Below are 20,075 nucleotides of genomic sequence, written 5' to 3'. Positions count from 1 at the left end.
TAGTGAGTGGTGGCCTACAGAAAGGATAAAAACCTACTACTATTAGTGACAAATTCCAATTCAAGCAGTTATAGTCTGTAACCTAAGCTCCCCCTACAGTTTCAAATGCATGTGAAATTTTCCACGTCCGGTACTACACTGCTCCGTGATGACTGAACGTCATTCCATGCAAGTGACAACCGGTTTCTGAACATGCTCAGTAGGCAGCAGAGGTACAACCATGGGTAAAGCAATGAAGGAGACAGGATCCCCTCCCCCAACTTTGCTCCTCCCAGATGTTGTCCTTCCAACTCTCCTTCCAGGTTTTGTCCTTCCAACTCTGCCCTCCCTGTGGGTTTTTGGGGGGTGGGTGGGGGGGAGGGGAATAAAATAAAATAAGGTGGCTTTTTCTAGCCCTTCTCTTAAGACATGCCCCCCGCTGCTGTTCCTCTCCATTAAATGCTCCCCTGGACCAAACCATTCCATCTCCCCAGCCCAACTTACTCCCCAGTAAGTGCTGGTCAGCTCTTACTGTGCTGCAGCTGGCAGAGCCTGCAGCAGGAGGAGGAAGCATTGTAGTTTAGATTCTGCAGAGCTTCCCCACACCGAGCCAGCACTGGGAAGACGAGGGAACGCCAGGGGTGAAAACAGACTGTCTCTGACACACTGATATAATATTTTTAAAAAGCCAAATGATCTCTCCTGCGGTGCTGACATAACACATTCTAAACTAATTTACTGATCACCATTTTTGCTGTTTGTTCACTTTCTGCACTTCACTCAGCATGGATTTTTAAACAGTCTCAATTTCACTTTTGTTTCGAATCACTTCAGTTGTCACACACTATTGCACAGTGCTGCAGTGTTTAGGTTACAAATACTGCAAGGGAACACTTCACTTGTTTAAAAATGGTTTACACTGGAATTTTTAGAATTTGATAACGTTTCTATTGGTTGTGTGTTCCATAAAAGTTTTATTTTACAAAACGTAATATTGGGTAATGACGAGACAGCATCCTTTTAAAATCAGAAAAAAGAACAGGAGTACTTGTGGCACCTTAGATGCTAATAAATTTATTTGAGCATAAGCTTTTGTGGGCTACAGCTCACTTCATCGGCTGCATGCAGTGGAAAATACAGGACCATTTTATATACACAGAGAACAAGAAACAATGGGTATTACCATGCACACTATAACAAAAGTGATCAGTTAAGGTGAGCTATTACCAGCGGGAGAGAAAAAAAAACCTTTTGTAGTGATAATCAAGATGGGCCATTTCCAGCAGTTGACAAGAATGTGTGAGGAACGGGGGGGGGGGGGAACAAACATGGGGAAATAGTTTTACTTTGTGTAATGACACATCCACTCTCAGTCTTTATTCAAGCCTAACTTAATGGTGTCCAGTTTGCAAATTAAATTCCAATTGCTGCTGAATTGCAACCATGAACACAGCCTTCCAGGAAAGGAGAAGTAGAGAGCAGGAAGCTAAATGCTCGGGGGTGGGGGGTGTCCAGTGAGCTGTGACAACAGAAGATTCAGATCCCACAGGGGGACGGGGTCTCTGACATGTGGGTAGAGGTGCTCGAGGCCCTTGAGGAACCTGGCAGTCATGTCCTAGGGGAAAACCAACCTGCCCTCGAGCAGCGGATGGAAGGCCGAGATAGTGGCCAAGTGGACCTTAACAGATGAAAGGGACAGGCCTTGGAGCTGGAGACGCAGAAGGCAGTCCAGGATCAACTGCAGCAAGGTTCACTCCGGCCGAATGCCTTTTATCCAAGGTCCCATATGTGAACCACTTCCATGCGGCCAGGTAGGTTGCTCTGGTGTGGGGCTTTCTGCTGCCCAACAGGACCTGCTGGACGCTGGCCGAGCACTCCTGCTCTTGCGCATTTAACAATGCGGCAGCCAAGCCGTCAGGTGCAGCGCCGCCAGACTCGGCTACAGAAGCCTGGCTTTGGGAGAGCAGGTCTGGCCACAGCGGTAGCTGTAACGGAACAGCCACCGAGACGGCCAGCAGCTGAACCAGAGCTGGCATGGCCAAGTTGGCACTGTGAGGATCACCTTTGCCCTGCCCTGCTTGACCTTCATCAGGACTCTGTGGATCAACGGCACTGTGGGGAAGGCATACGACGGAGCCCCCAACCACAGGAGCAGAAGTGTCCAACAGGGAGCCTCTGTCAATCCCCTAAATGGAGCAGAAAATGTGGCATTTCCTGTTCTGTCTGGATGCGAATGGGTCCACCCGGGTAGTCTCATCTCTGGAAGATGACACTGACCACCTCCGGATGGAGGGACCACTTGTGGTGAGACAAGAAGGTCCTGCTGAGGCAATCTGCCAAAGCGCTCTTGGCCCCAGGGAGGTGTGCAGCTACAAGATGGATGTCATGATGTACACAAAGTCCCAGAGCCTGAGGGCTTCTGGCAAAGGGCAGACGATCTGGCTCCGCCTTGCTTGCTGATATATAACATTGCCGCTGTACTGTCCATCAGGACCTGGACCACCGTTTCGGACTCCTCCGCCAACACTTCAATCTTCAAGTTTAAATTGGCAGCCACTCTTAAGGAGGGCCTGGTGCTCTTTGAAGTTGTTGGGGGGGGGGGGGGGAGTCTGCCCATTTGGGAGGGGCCCGCCACCACTTCGTTTGGAAACGACAACTGCATGGCAGAGGGAGGGGCAGCTTCCCCTTCCCTCTCTGGGGTCAGCTCCTTCAGTGTCAGAGCCTGCCGTGCTGCCCTCGGGTTGGACTCGGCACCGTGTTCCGACTCTGGTGCTTGCGGCGGTTTTTCCGAAGTGGTCAGGGAGGCATGGTGGGAGCACAGGACCGGCATGACAGGCACGCCCCATGGGTTCCAGTATAGCAACTGAGCAAGCCACTAACCCGCTGCCATGCCGCTGCTGTGGACACCGTGCTGGCCTTGTGGGTTGGTGTTGATTCACCCTTCCTTGAGAGGGGCTGAACTCCTGCTCCAACTTGGATTACTGCCCCTCTGGTGACCAGAGCGCAGCCATGGATGCCCGAGTCTGCCAACTGACCCTTGTTGGCAACCGGTAAGAAGAGGGCGAGGATCAGTGCGTGCCTGACGAGCGGTACTGGAGAGGTGGAGACAGGTGCCGTGACTGGGCGTGATCCTGCACCAGTGGGGATTGACGCCTGGGAGATCGTTTAGGCAATGGTGACCTGCGCCGTGGTGATGTCTGGTGGGAGGCTTGCCAGTAACGAGGGTACAGGGACTGATGCCTTGACTCCAGTGTCCCATGCCTCATAGGGGGAGAGTACATCATCAGCGACCTGGGCCTTCTGACCGAAGACAGAGGTTGTGGTGCTGGGTCCTAGGCCGTGGTGATGGGAATCTACGCCTGCAGTCCAGGGACCAAGGTTGCTCCACTGCCCTATCGGGTGGTCCCATGACCGGCTTGCCCTTGGACATTGAGGTCTTAGCTGCGTCTGGTGCCTGGCATGGCATCTGCAGGGTTGCTACTTGTTCTTTGGCTGCCGGGGCTGCCTTGGGCAACAAGGGCCCTGGGAGCTGGAGGCAGATCCCTGGCTGGGCTAGGGGGTCTGATCACAGCGGTCCCCCTGATCACCCCGTGGGGTGGGCATGTGGCCTGACATAGTCCTTTGCTCCAAGCCCCCTTCCTCTCTGGTGCCAGGGAGCCCCTCTTCTTTTGCTGCTTCTTAGGCACCAGTGAGGGGAATGGTGCCAGGCGGTGGAGCCCAGTGCCGGTGGTGAGCTCTGCACTCATGTTGAGGTGCTAGGAGTGGGGTCTGGGCGGAAGGGCTCCAACACAGGACGAAGTGCAGTCTCCATGAGGAGAGCCCTCAAATGGATCTCTGGGCGAAAGTTCTTACAGATCCCACACTTGTCTTTTCTATGGGATTCCCCCACGCACTGAAAACAGCTGTCATGGGGGTCACTAATAGGCATCCGCCTGTTGCATGAGGAGCATGGTTTGAAGCATGTCCAGAGCAGGGACTAACTACCAAACTAACCTAACACTTAACTTATGGCTAACTAAGTATCTACAAATGATATACAAAGAGAGTAAACAATAGGCTGTAAAGAACCGCTAACTTTCTGACCAACCGGGGCGGTAAAAAGGAACCAAGAGGGCATAGGGCCGGGGCGCCTAATATACCAGCGCATGAGCGTGGCACTCAAGGGGGCGGCGCAGCCGACCCTACGGATACCGCTAAGGCAAAAATCTCTTATCGCGCATGTGGGCGTGCTCTCACCACCTAGAATGGAACTGACTTGAGCAGGTGGAAAATCATTGTCCTGAACAGCACTAGCAGCCATACGGAGAGCTCCAGTGGGGGCAAAGTTTCAGGAGTATTCCGTTTCTGACTATGCTACACTTTCGACAGAGGAAACGGGAACGGGCAGCACTATACATGGAGGCTGGGGACAGACCGAAGCCATACCTCGGTGTGAGGATTTCTTTGTATTGTAGTTTCTCCACACGAGTTGTTGCAGCAACAGACATTGGGATGACAATGTTATTAATATCAAAGGAGCTTTCGCCTCTCCTCCTCCTCGGCTGCTGCAAAACAAAGACAAAAAACAGTGAGGAAAGCGAGGGGGGAACCTCAGGTTTCAACCTGGTGGGACTGCTTCTCTAAGGAGCATCGATCAGTCTCATAACTGAAAAGTTTCTAACGTGAATCGTGCACTAGCGAGGGATGCCAGATTGATGGCCTTGGAGCAATGCTGGGGCATGTCCATGGACCAAGAACAATGCACACTGCAGAAATTTAAGTGTCAATACTTCCCCAGAATGCCTCACCAAAGGCTGCCTTTGGTGTTAGAGGGGAATTGAGTCTCCTTGGTCCATTCAACCTTTCTGCAGAGTGTGCTGACAAGAAGCTCAGCAAGGGCTAAAATGTGGAGAAGGTTTGTACAATGCGGATACCTATCTGCTTTAGTGCCCCCTCCCAATCAGGGAGGAGAGCAGTTAGCAGGAGGCCTGGCCTACGAATAAAGGGGGTTCATTCAGCAGAGCTGTCAATTCCAACACCTTTCACCAGCAGGTTTTTTTTATTATTAATATTAAAAAGACAGACAATGCTCCTGCATTTAACAAGAGGAGCCAGAACGGAAATTCTAAATGGGAAAAGCCACAGCTCCCATCTATGTTACTGTTCCTTTAAGATTGCACCTTCCCTGCAGAGAGAATTCCACTCATCATTGAGTTCATGTATTTTGAAGGGGAAAATTTACTCTTTTTACAAAATGATTTTTGAACTATAGCTCTTTACTACACTTTTCAACATGTGCTTCAAGAAATTCTAGTGCTATTTAAACCCGTATCCATCCTGGTTTTAAGAGGAGGTGACTAAGGCACAAACAACAGTTAAGTGCCCAACTCCCACTGAAAGTCAATGGCAGCTGGGTGCTTAATGCCCTTTGTGCCTATGAAAATCTCTCCCAACATTCAGGTACTTGCTATACCACTGAGCAGGTCTTTCACAAACAGGTAAAACACTTGATTCTCAAACTGTTCAACTCAACTTCATATCCCCTTTACAAAGAGGATTTGCAATTTACCCTTTTATCTGTCTCCTCCATTCCCCATTGCATGGAACATGTGGCTTTTACTGTGAAAATTAAGTCATGCAGGCAACTGTAATTACACTGCATAAACAACACAAGAAAATAAGAAAAGTTGGGTAATATGTTTTGAGGTGCTTAGATAAAATGTGCTGCAAAAGCACAAGCATTAGGGATTAATGAGCCTCACAGAATCATAGAGGGCAGCTCAACAGTACTGCTACCTACATGAAAAAATTGTCTCCCGATTTGTTTAAAACAGTCATGTGACAAACATCTGGAGGTTTCTATTGTTTACCTCCTCAGAGATCAGTACTGAGGTGTGAAGCAATGCTGACCAATCAGAGAGCATATGCAAATTTAGGTTAACTGACCGGACTAAAAGTCACATTTATCCCCTGGATCTCTCCTGCCCCTTTGGAATTTTAAGTTTAAAAGGTAAAAAGTTTTACACTTTGGATATTTGTAGACAAAGTGGAGAGATTTCTATTTCTGATGGAAACATTCAGAATATACTCGAACTAACAGGCAGACTCTAAGTAGTACATCTGAACCCTACAGCTTTTGAGGACAAGATTCCTAGCAAGTCTAAGGATTATTTGTAAGATTCCTAGTAATTCTAAGGACTGGGGGGAGGATCAGCGGTCTAAACGGACATAAATTCACCACTTGTTCTGAAACTTGCAGGTCTTTCCCACACTTTGTTAGTTTAGTTCATGGTACAATTAAAAGAAAACGCCCAGAATTTTCAGACATGTCAGCTCATCAAGCACTGACATAGTCCCAGGGAACAAATAAAGAATTAAGTGCAACTCTAAAAGAGACCAAAAGCCAGCAGCAGCCAGCATTAGGAACGTTCAGATTAGGCAAGCTACCCCTCAAAAAGCTTTCCCATTCCTCAAGTGCAGCCCAGGATCTGACGAGGGCAAGGGATGGCCTCAGTGAAAAATAAGTAGCCTTCACAGAATCGTATCACAGAAGTTAATGGGTGCTCCCTGCTTCTAGCACACCCCTAAATTATTTTTGGAGGCATAGATGTTTCTTTGGCCGTGACTTTATCCCAGCTGCCAGAGATGGCAGGGGGTAAACCCAAGGGCAGATGGCAATGGTTTGATGTGCAAAAGGGAAAGGCAGCTAAATTGAACATAATGCTTCAGACAGACTGCTTGATTGTCTATGGATTCCTTGCCCTGGAATTTATTTGTAGAATACCTTTTTATTGCAGGAGGTATCATAAAACTTACTATTCCACTTTGACTATCAATGAGAAAGACTTGAGTTAGTTCACAGTGAAATAAATGGCTGGGCCTTTGTCCACTTCCTAGTAGACAGGTATCCTCCTCATAGTAATTCCCAAAGCATGCCTTCTCTACAAACTCCCCACAGGTCAACTTGGCTTTAATCAACAATCTGTGACAAATGGAGAGAAGAGACTGGCAATGTCAATGGCTGAGGTGAGCAAGGAATCCAATCACAGGTAACGCAAGGAGTTTCTACGCCACTAGGACACAGTTGTAAAAAAAAAAAAAAAAATTAAAAAAAAAATCTCTCTTCTCCAACTCCAAAGCATCTACAACATTCTAACCACCCACACTATTCTGGCTGGTAGGATGCTTTATAAACCCATAGCAACTAGTTCTGTCCCAGCAGTGCTACAAGCGGTCCATTCAATCTGAGACCTCTACATGTCCTAGCTAGTGCAAGTTTGTGACAAATGCTTGGAACCTTTATTTAGAGGGGATTTTTACTGCCTCACTTGGAGAGGCAAGCTGCTGGCACCAATCATACAAGCTGGGTCAAACAAACTCTGTTCAGGTCTCTGATTATAAGGATAACCATAGATGCTAAATGTTTTGCTAACTATCATCTGTTCTAGAACATTCCCTGTCTGGGCACAATAAACTGAAGCAGTGAAGGAAAGGCCAATTCCAACACCTCATTCTCAAGTTCCGTGGCCCATTTCCAGTCATGCTTCAGATTGGATCATGGCACCAAAGATGCTAATTACAGAAATGGACAGAGGCCAGCTGTCCTTGCTGATGTTGCTTAACAGTTCAGCAGAATTCAATACTGTTCATCATGAGGTCAATAGGATGTCAGGATCTGGGAATGGCTGGAATCACATGGTTCTAATCTTTCCAGTCAAGCTATTCCAGCAGTTAGTGCTGGGTGAAGGTTCCTCTCTGATGTGAAATCCCCAAAGGACCATATCCTGCTTCCTCTTCAATATTTTTGCAAAACTGAAGATCACAAGGAGATATGGGCTACAGGGGCTGTTGTGGTCTATCTGACTGGGCACAAGGAAAGAGGAAATGCTTTTTTTGCCTCTGTCTTCACTAACAAGGTCAGCTCCCAGACTGCTGCACTGGGCATCACAACATGGAGAATAGATGGCCAGCCCTCTGTGGAGAAAGAGGTGGTTAGGGACTATTTAGAAAAGCTGGACGTGCACAAGTCCATGGGGCCGGACGAGTTGCATCCGAGAGTGCTAAAGGAATTGGCGGCTGTGATTGCAGAGCCATGGGCCATTATCTTTGAAAACTCGTGGCGAACGGGGGAAGTCCCGGATGACTGGAAAAAGGCTAATGTAGTGCCAATCTTTAAAAAAGGGAAGAAGGAGGATCCTGGGAACTACAGGCCAGTCAGCCTCACCTCAGTCCCCGGAAAAATCATGGAGCAGGTCCTCAAAGAATCAATCCTGAAGCACTTACATGAGAGGAAAGTGATCAGGAACAGTCAGCATGGATTCACCAAAGGAAGGTCATGCCTGACTAATCTAATCGCCTTCTATGATGAGATTATTGGTTCTGTGGATGAAGGGAAAGCAGTGGATATATTGTTTCTTGACTTTAGCAAAGCTTTTGACACTGTCTCCCACAGTATTCTTGTCAGCAAGTTAAAGAAGTATGGGCTGGATGAATGCACTATAAGGTGGGTAGAAAATTGGCTAGATTGTCGGGCTCAACAGGTAGTGATCAATGGCTCCATGTCTAGTTGGCAGCTGGTGTCAAGTGGAGTGCCCCAGGGGTCGGTCCTGGGGCCGGTTTTGTTCAATGTCTTCATAAATGATCTGGAGGATGGTGTGGATTGCACTCTCAGCAAATTTGCGGATGATACTAAACTGGGAGGAGTGGTAGATACGCTGAAGGGCAGGGATAGGATACAGAGGGACCTAGACAAATTGGAGGATTGGGCCAAAAGAAATCTGATGAGGTTCAATAAGGATAAGTGTAGGGTCCTGCACTTAGGACAGAAGAACCCAATGCACAGCTACAGACTAGGGACCGAATGGCTAGGCAGCAGTTCTGCGGAAAAGGACCTAGGGGTGACAGTGGACGAGAAGCTGGATATGAGTCAGCAGTGTGCCCTTGTTGCCAAGAAGGCCAATGGCATTTTGGGATGTATAAGTAGGGGCACAGCGAGCAGATCGAGGGACGTGATCGTCCCCCTCTATTCGACATTGGTGAGGCCTCATCTGGAGTACTGTGTCCAGTGTTGGGCCCCACACTACAAGAAGGATGTGGATAAATTGGAGAGAGTCCAGCGAAGGGCAACAAAAATGATTAGGGTCTGGAACAAATGACTTATGAGGAGAGGCTGAGGGAACTGGGATTGTTTAGTCTGCAGAAGAGAAGAATGAGGGGGGATTTGATAGCTGCTTTCAACTACCTGAGAGGTGGTTCCAGAGAGGATGGTTCTAGACTATTCTCAGTGGTAGAAGAGGACAGGACAAGGAGTAATGGTCTCAAGTTGCAGTGGGGGAGGTTTAGGTTGGATATTAGGAAAAACTTTTTCACTAGGAGGGTGGTGAAATACTGGAATGCGTTACCTAGGGAGGTGGTAGAATCTCCTTCCTTAGAAGTTTTTAAGGTCAGGCTTGACAAAGCCCTGGCTGGGATGATTTAATTGGGGATTGGTCCTGCTTTGAGCAGGGGTTGGACTAGATGATCTCCTGAGGTCCCTTCCAACCCTGATATTCTATGATTCTATGAAACCCATGATTCCTGACTCTGCTAGTGATTCACTGTGTGAAGCAGTTCAAGTCTCTTCATCTCTCCACTTAAGTCTCCCTACCTGTAAAAAATGGAAATAATGGTGGCCCACCTTTGTAAATCAGTTTGAGATCTACCGATGAAAGAGGATCATAAGTGGAAGTATTTTGCTGGCATCAGCATACTGACACCCAACTATGTGCCTCCTTCCCATCAGATTTAATCATGGCCCTCCCTAGGCTCTCTCAAAGATTGGCAAAGACTGGGACTTGCACTAAAGCTGAAGCTCAACCTATGGAAGACAATTAAAATTATTTGGCAGAAGGTAGCATTGAGAATATTGAAAAAATCTAATTACTCCACCAGTGGAGAAGGGTCAACCAACCCGGGTCAATCTGAGAATCTTATTAAGATTACAGTTTGCTTTTAGAATCCCAGAATTCACTAGTGGTCAGCAATACTATTAATCTATGGCTGACTCTCAGCCCCAGCACTGGGAAACCACTGAGTAAATTCAGACACTAATACTTGAACCGTTGTTTCTATCCAGAGTAGAGGGAAACCTGGATTGCTGAGAGCCAAGCAATCTCCAGAGCAGGATAGCAGCTCAGCAACCCCTCCAGATGCATGACCATGCCCTGATCAGATACTTACAGACATGCTGGAGGCGCCCTGTGAACTTGTGCTGGCAGGAGCAGAACTGTCAGAAGATGTGGACAGCTGCCGCACTATGGGGCTGTGGGGCATAGAGGCCGCAGTTGCTGATAGGTAACTTGGGCCTCCGACATCTGCGTGATGCTTTAACACTACAGGAGAAGACGACAAATGGACAATGACATTAGGAAAAAAGGTTACACCACATGCTTAAAAGTAACCATCGAGGACCACTGTGCATGAAGTAGAAGCTTCCTCCGACTGCAGCTGCCAGCTTTACAGGCCCTGGGGGAATAAGCTGTTAGAGCACACGGGGGATAGCTGCAGTAGTGACAGCAGCTCCTTTATTCCCAGAAGCAGCACACTCCCCTTCACCAAGGGGAAAGAGGATGGGAATGCAGCAAAGCCCAAGCTCCCCCCGTGAGACCTGGCTGTGGGAGCCTACCTTCGCTTCTCTCAGGTGAGTAGTCCCACAACTGCTTTTTGTCATGTGCAGGAGGCAGGATAAGTGAGCGCTCTGGCACTCTCTTGGCCTTGGGCACAGCCATTAGATCGTCTAAGGGCTGCCTGTGTGCCTTGTTTGGTTGGATTTTGTGATGTGAGCACTCTGAGGAGGGGAACAGAAAAAGAGCTGTGAAATGTCGGCTTTCCCCTCTCTTTCTGTTAGCACAGGAGATACAGCCAACACTGGAGATCCGGATGGGTCAGGGCTCCAGCACCAGCAGGGACTGGGGCAGATGCAGGTAAAGCAGCGAATCCCTTTATTACTGCCTATGCCAGGAAAACACTGACCTGCGCAGGGAACAGCACCTATGACACTCTGACCCAATTTGGTTCACACCTGCACACACCTCAGCTCCATTTTAGGTTTTGCAATATTATCGCCACAAGCCCAGTCTACAGCGCGCCCTGAAGAGAGCGATCATACACACATTTCTTCTTCACTGCACTCATTTAGGACATTAGCAGGATTAGTTGGGAGTTTACAGACACTCCTGTACTAGTTTGAGGAAAAAAGTGGATACTTACTGGCTGCAGTGAAGAAGGAGTTGACCAGTTTGTGGCGGTCCTTGCGAGCAGGGTCAGACAGGCTACTGGCAGACATGGAGGCTCTATGCTTGAGTGAGAGCTTTTTGGGAGGTTTGATTTTCTCATAGGGCTTGCTCTGCCACTGGGATTTCAGCATATTCTGGAAGTGCAGGCTCGTCGGCACATCTGCAGATAGGTACAACGCAACAACCAAGTCATGCTAGAATTCAAAATGCAGTGTGCTACTACCCAGGAGAGACCACAATACATCTATTCTGAATTATGATTCCAGGCTGTTGACTCCATCCTCATGCTCAAGGGGAGGTTGTGATTTTTGGAGCCAGTGTCTTCAGTCTCAATCTCTTTGAGAGTGAAGCACATTCTTCTGTCCAAGACAAGGAGAGGACCAGGCACCTGCCTATCCCACCGGGACAGGGGTCCAGTGCCTTTCCGCATTCACTCTCACCTGCCCATTGCCCTCTTCCAGCCAAGAAGTTGCAACACAGCAGCAGCAGCAGACCAAAATGTACACTGGGAAGGGCAGGAAGGGGAAGATGTGACTTACATCCTCAGTTCAGGGTCAAGACATAAGAAGGGACGCATCCTTTTCAAGGACAAAGGCCTAAAAAGGAACCCACTTGGGAAAGTCATTTAGTTTATTGATTGTCACCAGAGTAGCCAGCCGCTTTAATTCTATAAGCCACCAACAATGAGGGCTACCATGGCTCTCCTAACCCTAACAGTTGAACACAGGAAAAAAAGCAGACCCAAAACAAGTCAACTGGCTAAATGCTAAATAAAATGGATCCGTGTTATGTGCTATCCAGATGGTCTATCACGGTTGTAAGTTACCAGAGAGAACACCTTCTAAAGAGATGGGCTCTGAGGTTAAAAGTACCCCGATGCTGTTCTCCAGGGAGAGCTTTACAATGGGATAGCTCATCTGCCAAGACACTATACACAGCAACGCCTTCAGCATAGGCATGAGTTGCGTGGAGCAGCTGCCTAATTCAGGCAGCAGGTGCTACACTGTGCAGCAGCTGGATTTCAAGGACCGCGCAAAGCAAAACTCTTTGCACTCATCTATGTTGGAGGTGCAAAGTCCTGGATGACCACCATGACCTCTGCATTTGAGGAAAAGTCACCTGCTCCTGGTCAGTCCTAATTGAGGGAAGGTACTGCAGGCCGCTGCTGCAACCCAAGAAGCCCAGAGCAGCTGTGAGGATCCAGCAGGACATAGCCCAGGCACATCAGTCTGGCAAAAGGTGGGCATAAGCCATCAACACATGGTATCCATCCCTAAATGCTGCCCCAATGACAAGCAGCAATTTCTTACGTGGCTTGTGGCACAGGTGTGTCTCTCATCCAGATTATATTCTGGTAAACCACCGATATTAGCCCCTTCCCCATCTCTGAATGGAGGCAATAATTACTTATCCATCTATTGTGGTTCCATAAGCCCATGGGGACACAAACGTGCAGGTACTCTCACCCCATTTCCAGCATATTCCTTCCGCTCCACCCCTGGATGTGGACACACACACACCCATGCATCCATGCCTATACACATGCAGTCTCAACATAAAACACCTGCCTCACAACTATGCACACACACAGTCCTGGCATAAGTCCATTGGCCCAACCCAACACATACTCCAAGCTGCTCTTCTCACAACCTTCTCCTCCCATGGAAGTCACCACCGTAGCGTCTCAGGAGACACTGCCTGAATTAACAGAAGCCACCACTGAGGGAAACACTGATGAAGTTATACAGCATTTTACTTGCACAGATAAGTTAGGCTTATTAGGAGATCACAGCTGCCCCTCCCCAGCTAGCAGAAAGTCACCACCAGGCTCTGGCTTTGGGATCCCAGGTGACCCAACTTCCCCCTTATCAATGGTTGCTTACGGCCTCAAACTTTGATTTGGTTGCCAAAAACTATGACACATGGTTGCAGAACATCCTGCATGACATGTCTGTTTTGTGCCTCTGGGACACCAGTTATCAGGGTTTCTTTCATCTCTCACAGCGCAGCAGGAAAAGCCTCAGCCTGAACAAAAGAGAGATGTCTAGGAGGCAGCAACTCGGTGTTATCCGCGAGGAAAGAAGCGTACATCCCAGGCCACTAGGTACTCCCTGACACACACTGTCGGTGTCCCATCCACCTGGGATCTTCCTGTATCAGTGGCAGAACACCTGCACCTTGCTTCAACCGAAAGGGAAACAACAACTGCTAGGTACCTCATTGCCTCAGGGACTAACCCCATCACCACAAGTGACTGTTCAAATACTGAGGCCCAGAGAGGCGCCACTGCAATACTGACAGGAGAGCAGGAAGGGCCAACATCCCTTCCTCAGATCTCAAGGGGACACAGCATTTTCATAATGCCTTTGATGAAGCAGCTAAGATCAGAGCTGAGCCCCCTTCCTAGCCCCCACAGGATTGACCAGCTATTTGAAATCTCTATATTCCATAGATTAATTATTTCAGTGTCTAATTGGGAGAGAGGAGATTTCATGCAGGGCCTGAATCTTGGAGGCCTCTGCTTGAACCCCCATTAGGATTCCCATCATCCCCAATGAGTTGGCATGGTAGCCCAAGCAGAGGCTGCCAATCTGACCCGAGGGCGGGGGCAAACACACGATGCATGGGTTGGCTGGACAGCAGGACAGAGCCAACTGGCAGCAGGGTGTGGGCTGGAGTTTGCTATTAATAGCAGGAGCTTGGGTTCCAGGGAAAAGCTGCTAGAGTGGTGTTCAAATAACCTGACAGTTAAGGCTTCTGGTTTAGCCTATTTGCTAAGAAGCCAGGGAAATGATGACGTGATGGCAGCTGTCCTGCCATAACTGACACCGGGGCATAAATGTGTTAGCACAGGCATGCCCCATGCAAAACCACAAGGAATAAAAGTAGTCTTAAACAGGTAGCCAAGAAGCTGTATTGTGGATTTACTAAACGGATTTGCCTTCATGGACACAACATGTACTCTCTTCACTTGTCTCTCTCTCCTCCAGATGATTCCACAATTTATTCCAAGGCTTGGAAATTTACTTCAATTTTTAAAAATTGGTCTGCTCCTACAGCGAGTATTTGATTTAACAGGGCTTCACACTGGCTGCACTGCAATCGTATTGCAACTCTATTCTACGCATTTTCTCTTTCACTGAACTCAGTGCTGCAGGTCTCTTGGGGACCAGCAGATGGCGATCACACTGTGCATTTTTAAACCCAAGTTAACATCCTTGTTACCAAGGTTATTACATCATCTGAAAATCCCCAGACTGAAATCCAACGAACCAGAGAAACTGAAAGGACAAAGCACCTATGAAGCAGCACTTCAATGGGTTAAAACCCACCACATATATGCCTGCTTACCAAAAGTGTAACGCGATCCTCCTCCGGAGGTACCTGGCAGTGCAGGCCTCAGCACACTATGCCAGAGAAGCCCAGCTCCAGGTGCCAAGATGTTAAAGATGCCAAAGGGAGTTGGACTCAAAATGAGAGCTTGAAAGAGACAGCCAGTTCAAGTCAAGATGTTGACAAAAAGTTCTCTCATGTATACAAATGTACCATATCTATACAGCCAATTCAGGAGGGCTATATCATATTTTTGATGGTGAACACAGTGAAAATTTGACAGAGAGAGAGAGAACAAACAAACAACTACCCTGGTTGATGGCACTCGTCTTAATTCTGTGACCTTGAAACCTCTTTCTCAGCTGGGAAACTGTGATGCAGACACAAAGAATATTTAGCCAGATTTCTCTGCCCCCAGCAGCCCACCTTCTTTCAGGTTTTGAGAGGATTAAAAAGCCAGCCTCTGGGATAATCAAAGGAGGTCACATGTATCTGAGCACTGAGAGCAATCTAAATTAAGACAAATGCTCATGTTTTAAATGTGTTAGTAAACATAGTTTTAAACAAGACTTTGCACCTAGTTTAGACAGGACAAGTTATGTTTAAAAATGTTAACTGGTTTAGGTCAACCCTATAAATACGGGATTTACTGTACTGCATCAGACTGTTGGTGTCTACCTGCGGCAGATGACTGATGCATAATAGTTTTTTCACCTTCTTCTGAAGTATCTGGCCTACTGTGCAATAGAGTAGATGGAGGAAAGAAATTCCTTCATGTTTACACCCTGAAGCATGAAACTTAAGTTACTCTTCTCTCAACACCCATAAATACATAAAAAGGCTTCGGTCGCAAGCTCTTATTACCCAGCTGTACACTAACCTCAAATTCAAATCGTATCACAGATGATTTGCTGCTGGCATAGACAGAAGAGACTCTTCTTCTAACTAAGACAGTCTCTTCTTTTGATATAAATGGTCGAACTCAACTACATCCTCCAACTGGTTTATAAAATATTGTCAGTATAACCCTCAAACTCTGACGCAAGGCTCCCAATTATCAAAACTTTACTTGCTTTGCTCTCTATTCTCACAAAGCCAGGCTTCAGGGCAATGTTCTCACAAGGACTGAGTATACACGTGCATGCTCACCACAGTGTGGATTCAAGGTATACTGCTTTCCTTTCACCTTTCCACTCTGGGGAGTGCCATCCCCCATAAGCCACTAACAGCTGCACATACTTCGTTCCAAGCACGTGGACATACCTAGCACATTCCCACTTCCTATGGAAAGTGATGAATATCTAAAGTTCTGCAGCAGAGCAGAGTGGGCACGTTCACAAGTGGCTGGATTATGGTAGCACCAAAGTTACCCAAAGTATTATTCGTTTTACATCCTTTGGTATTTCTCTCCCTATACCTCTCAACTTCACTGTGCGTTTCATTAAGTGGCTGTGCTTACCATCTGGGAATGATAGAACAGGGTGAATACATGAGTCCAGCTGGGAGAGGCGCTCCAGCAAAGGGGCTTCATACTGGATTTCCGGAGATATGGAGCTTCGAGTGCCACAGATGGCACACAACGGGTTCACATCACAGCTACATCGCACCATGCTGTTACGATGAACCTAGACCCCAAGGGGAAAAAGAAAAAGAAATTCAATACTTAACTCAAAGAGGCTGATCTGTCTACACCCACTCATTCCATATGCAACTCTTAGGCAATTTGCTGAAAAATCCTGGAGGCTACATCCTTTTTACATCAAATAAGAGCCACTGGCCTTGCCTAGACTAGGAAAAAAGGCACATCCCCCAACCCTAAATCAAGCTTTAACAACCAAAAATCCTACTGAACACCAATATAAAATACAGTTTAACACTTTTAGCAATAGCTCAATCAGCTAAAATTGGCTAAACATATTTGACATCACTAGACAGTTTAAGGAGGTTTTCAGTCAACTTAAGATAGCTCAATTCAGCTAACTCTATAGGGGGAAAAACACCTCTCTTTTTAGCCTAGACAAGGCCAGCATGAGAAATGGCTGTGCCAAGTTGACACTTACAGGTAAGTCTTGACAAAGAAAAGGGATGTTTTCAATAAGGGATGTTTTCAATCATGTTAGCTCAATTAAGCTGGGCATTTCAATTCACAGATGTACAGATTATAATGCCAGAAGGAACCACTATGATCACCTAGTTTGACCTCCTGCATGACACAGGCCACAGAACCTCTCACCCTGAAAGGTCTAAATCAAGCCTTTAACTTCTGTGAGTTACATCAGACATTTTAGAAAGATATGCTGTCTTGACTCAGAGTTCAAGTAATGGAGAATCCACCATCTCCCTAGGTATTGTTCCAATTGTTGGTTAACCCCTCTTAAGAATATGCACTTTGTTTCTGATCTCAGATCGGAAGCTGAAGCTAGACAATCATGACCTTGTTATGCTTTTTTCTGCTAGATTAAGGAGCCACATATACTAATCAGAAATCTCCTTCCCACAGATACCTATGGGCAGTGATCAAGTCATCTCTGAACCTTCTCTTCAATAGGCTAAAGAGATTCCGTTTTTTAAATCTCTTACTATAAAAGCATGTTTTCCCAACTTTGAATCATTCTTGTAGCTCATTCCTAAACCCTTTCCAATTTTTCAGCATTACTTTTCAAATATGGACCCCAGCACCAAACAGTACTCATACAGCGATCTCACTAATGCTGTACCCAGATGTAACACCCCTTGCTCACTTCTACTTGATATTCAACACATACATGTGTTCAAGGGGCGAACTAACACTCTTCGCTACAGCACTGCACTAGCAGCTCCCGTTCAACTGGTTACCCACCATGACCCTTAAGTTCCTTTCAATGTCACTGCATATCAGGTCACAGTCTCCCATCCTGTAAGCATGACCTACATTCTTTGTTCTGAAAGGTGTGTCCTTGCATATGGCTGTATTAAAACATGTCATTAAAATGAACCCACCTCCCCAAGTGAACCAGATTACTCTGTATACCTCATGTGTCCCTATCAGCATTTACCACTTCAATTTCAGCCATCTGCAAGTTTTACCAGCAATGATTTTATTATTTTCTTCCAAACCATTGATAAAGGTATTGAATAGCACGGGGCCAAGAACAGATCTTTGCAGAACCCTCTAGAAATACTCACAACTGGATGACTAATCTCCATTTACACTTGTGTTAAGCTAATCTGATTACGCTAACAACTGAAACATGCCCTTTTTGCTCATGGAAATAGCACCTAAATGAGCTAGTTCTCTAAATTCTAGCACCCTGAGACTTCCGCTTCCCTGTAGCTCACTAGACTTGTAACCGTATGACAATGCAGTTTGGCTTGAAATCCTTTTTACTTAGCAGCAGTGAGAATGGTTTGTCCTGTCTTTAATCAGGAGAGCAGCACAGAGTCCAACTAAACTTCTGGCAAGACTGAACCCCCAGAGAGAGATTCCCATACCTTCACTGTTAATACAACCCTTTATACTCCAGTCGGAATGGTTTGCTATGACCACAGGAACACGTAGATGGTGATACTGCTTTACAAGATGCCTTTCCATTTTGCTTACCCAGAAGATTACATCATTTAAAAAAAGTTAGCTATGATATCCTCTCCATACAGAAATGGACTTCACTTCCCATTCTTCTCCAGTCCTACATCTTAGCCATCTTCCCTCCAGGGGAGGGCTAGACATAGCTCTCTCCAGAGTTTGGGTCAGCTACAAAAGAGACTGAAGCCTTGCTTTCCCCACATCAGCTCATCAGGGAGCAACAGCTCCTTTCACTGCTGTGGTCAGCAGTAGAAACAGGAACACTGGAGGAGGAACAGGGCGAGGGAAGGCAAGACCATATGGAAGAGAGTATGAAAAAAGAAACAATACAGGAATATAAGACATTCATATGTTTCAGGGCTGAAGGTAACAGTAGTCAACAGTCAGCCCAGCAGCCCATGTGAAATATTATATATATGGAAGACAGAGTGTTGGACACATGGCACAACTTTTAAGAAAGCAGGTAACAATGCTTATAGTTAAGATTGCCTGACTCATTACATTTTAAATTGCTTATAATTTTACCAAACTTCTAATAGTTTGGATTGAAATTTTCCATGTTGGGTATCTGCCTCTGGCTTTTTAAAGTTTCAGCTAACGTTTAATAAAAGGTGCTCATGATAAGATTCCTGCCCAAGTAGTTATTATCTCCTCTTCCCTGACACAAGAGTTGCAATCATCACAATAAATTAACGGAAAGGTTACGTGGTTTCCCTATAGCATCTACAACAGCCTACAGCCTCAATGTCTTCTGTTAAAATATTTTGTTTTTTTAAATGTCTTAGATCAACCCCCATAAAAGCAGCAAATACTCATACATCGGGGGATAAGGGACTATTTCACCTTTGCTTTCACAGCGGTGGAAGTACACCACTAACTACTGCGTCAAGACTTCAGTTCTCTCTCGGGTCACACACACATCAAATAAAGATGAGCAAGACAACACCAGTACACACTGACCTTTTTGGAGAGGGGTATGATGTTGCTAGGTCGAACGAGCCGTCGCTTCTTGCAGCTTAGTACTGGGCGGGTGCGAGCTGCTACACAGGTTCCATCAGAAGGAGAAGAGACCATGTTCAGTCGCTGCTTTTTATGCAACAGCTCTTCAACATCTGTGCCATCTCCCTGAGCATGTTCTGCCAAGCCAGACTGAAGACTGTCCAAGAGCGGAAGAGATTTAGAATATTACACATTTTTATTCATTTGAACTGTGCAGTGAATAGATGCCACTCAAAGATCCTAACGAGTCCTACAATTCTGACCTCCACTTCAAGTGGCAAAACTGAAGTATTTTAAGAGTGCTCTCAAGCAATTAAAAAAATTAATCACACTTTTAAATAATAATAGAATACCATTTATTTAAATGTTTTCAGATGTTTTCTACATTTTCAAATATATTGATTTCAATTACAACACAGAATACAAAGTGTACAGTGCTCACTTTATATTTATTTTTGATTACAAGTATTTGCACCGTAAAAACACAAAAAATAAATAGTATATTTCAATTCACCTAATACAAGTACTGTAGTGCAATCTCTATCGTGGAAGTTGAATGTACAAATGTAGAATTATGTATAAAAAAACAAAATAAAAACAAACAATGTAAAATTTTAGAGCCTGCAAGTCCACTCAGTCCTACTTTTTGTTCAGCCAATCGCTCAGACAAACGAGTTTGGTTACAATTTTTTACCGGAGATAATGCTGCTCATTTCTTGTTTACAATGTCACCTGAAAGTGAGAACTGGCTTTAGCCTGGCACTGTTGTAGTGGGTGCCACAAGATATTTACATGCCAGATGTGCTAAAGATTCATGTGTCTCTTCATACTTCAACCACCATTCCGGGGGACATGCATCCATGCTGATGACGGGTTCTGCTCGGTAACAATCCAAAGCAGTGCGAACGGATGCATGTTCATTTTCATTATCCGAATCAGATGCCACCAGC

At 46.3% G+C, this 20,075-nt stretch overlaps 1 protein-coding gene across 3 annotated transcripts in view; it reads right to left on the bottom strand.

The window, feature by feature from the left end:
- The window catches only part of KANSL1 (KAT8 regulatory NSL complex subunit 1), a 172,300-nt gene that overhangs the window by 5,643 nt on the left and 146,582 nt on the right, over positions 1–20,075 (bottom strand). For 2 of the 3 annotated variants that reach the window (XM_084616028.1, XM_084616029.1), the window contains 6 exons: positions 19,087–19,282; positions 16,024–16,189; positions 11,206–11,391; positions 10,622–10,783; positions 10,177–10,328; positions 4,405–4,523 (listed from right to left, as the gene is read on the bottom strand). In XM_084616028.1, the coding sequence (XP_084472154.1) occupies positions 4,405–4,523; positions 10,177–10,328; positions 10,622–10,783; positions 11,206–11,391; positions 16,024–16,189; positions 19,087–19,282 (981 nt within the window). The remainder of the gene's footprint in view (positions 1–4,404; positions 4,524–10,176; positions 10,329–10,621; positions 10,784–11,205; positions 11,392–16,023; positions 16,190–19,086; positions 19,283–20,075) is intronic. The other variant, XM_084616030.1, reaches the window with a different exon arrangement.

This window comes from Lepidochelys olivacea (assembly GCF_965140295.1).
Source record: "Lepidochelys olivacea isolate rLepOli2 genome assembly, chromosome: 27".
Taxonomy (NCBI): domain Eukaryota; kingdom Metazoa; phylum Chordata; order Testudines; family Cheloniidae; genus Lepidochelys; species Lepidochelys olivacea.
The sequence above is the reverse complement of the archived record's forward strand: the minus strand, read 5'-3'. Positions and strand labels throughout refer to the sequence as shown.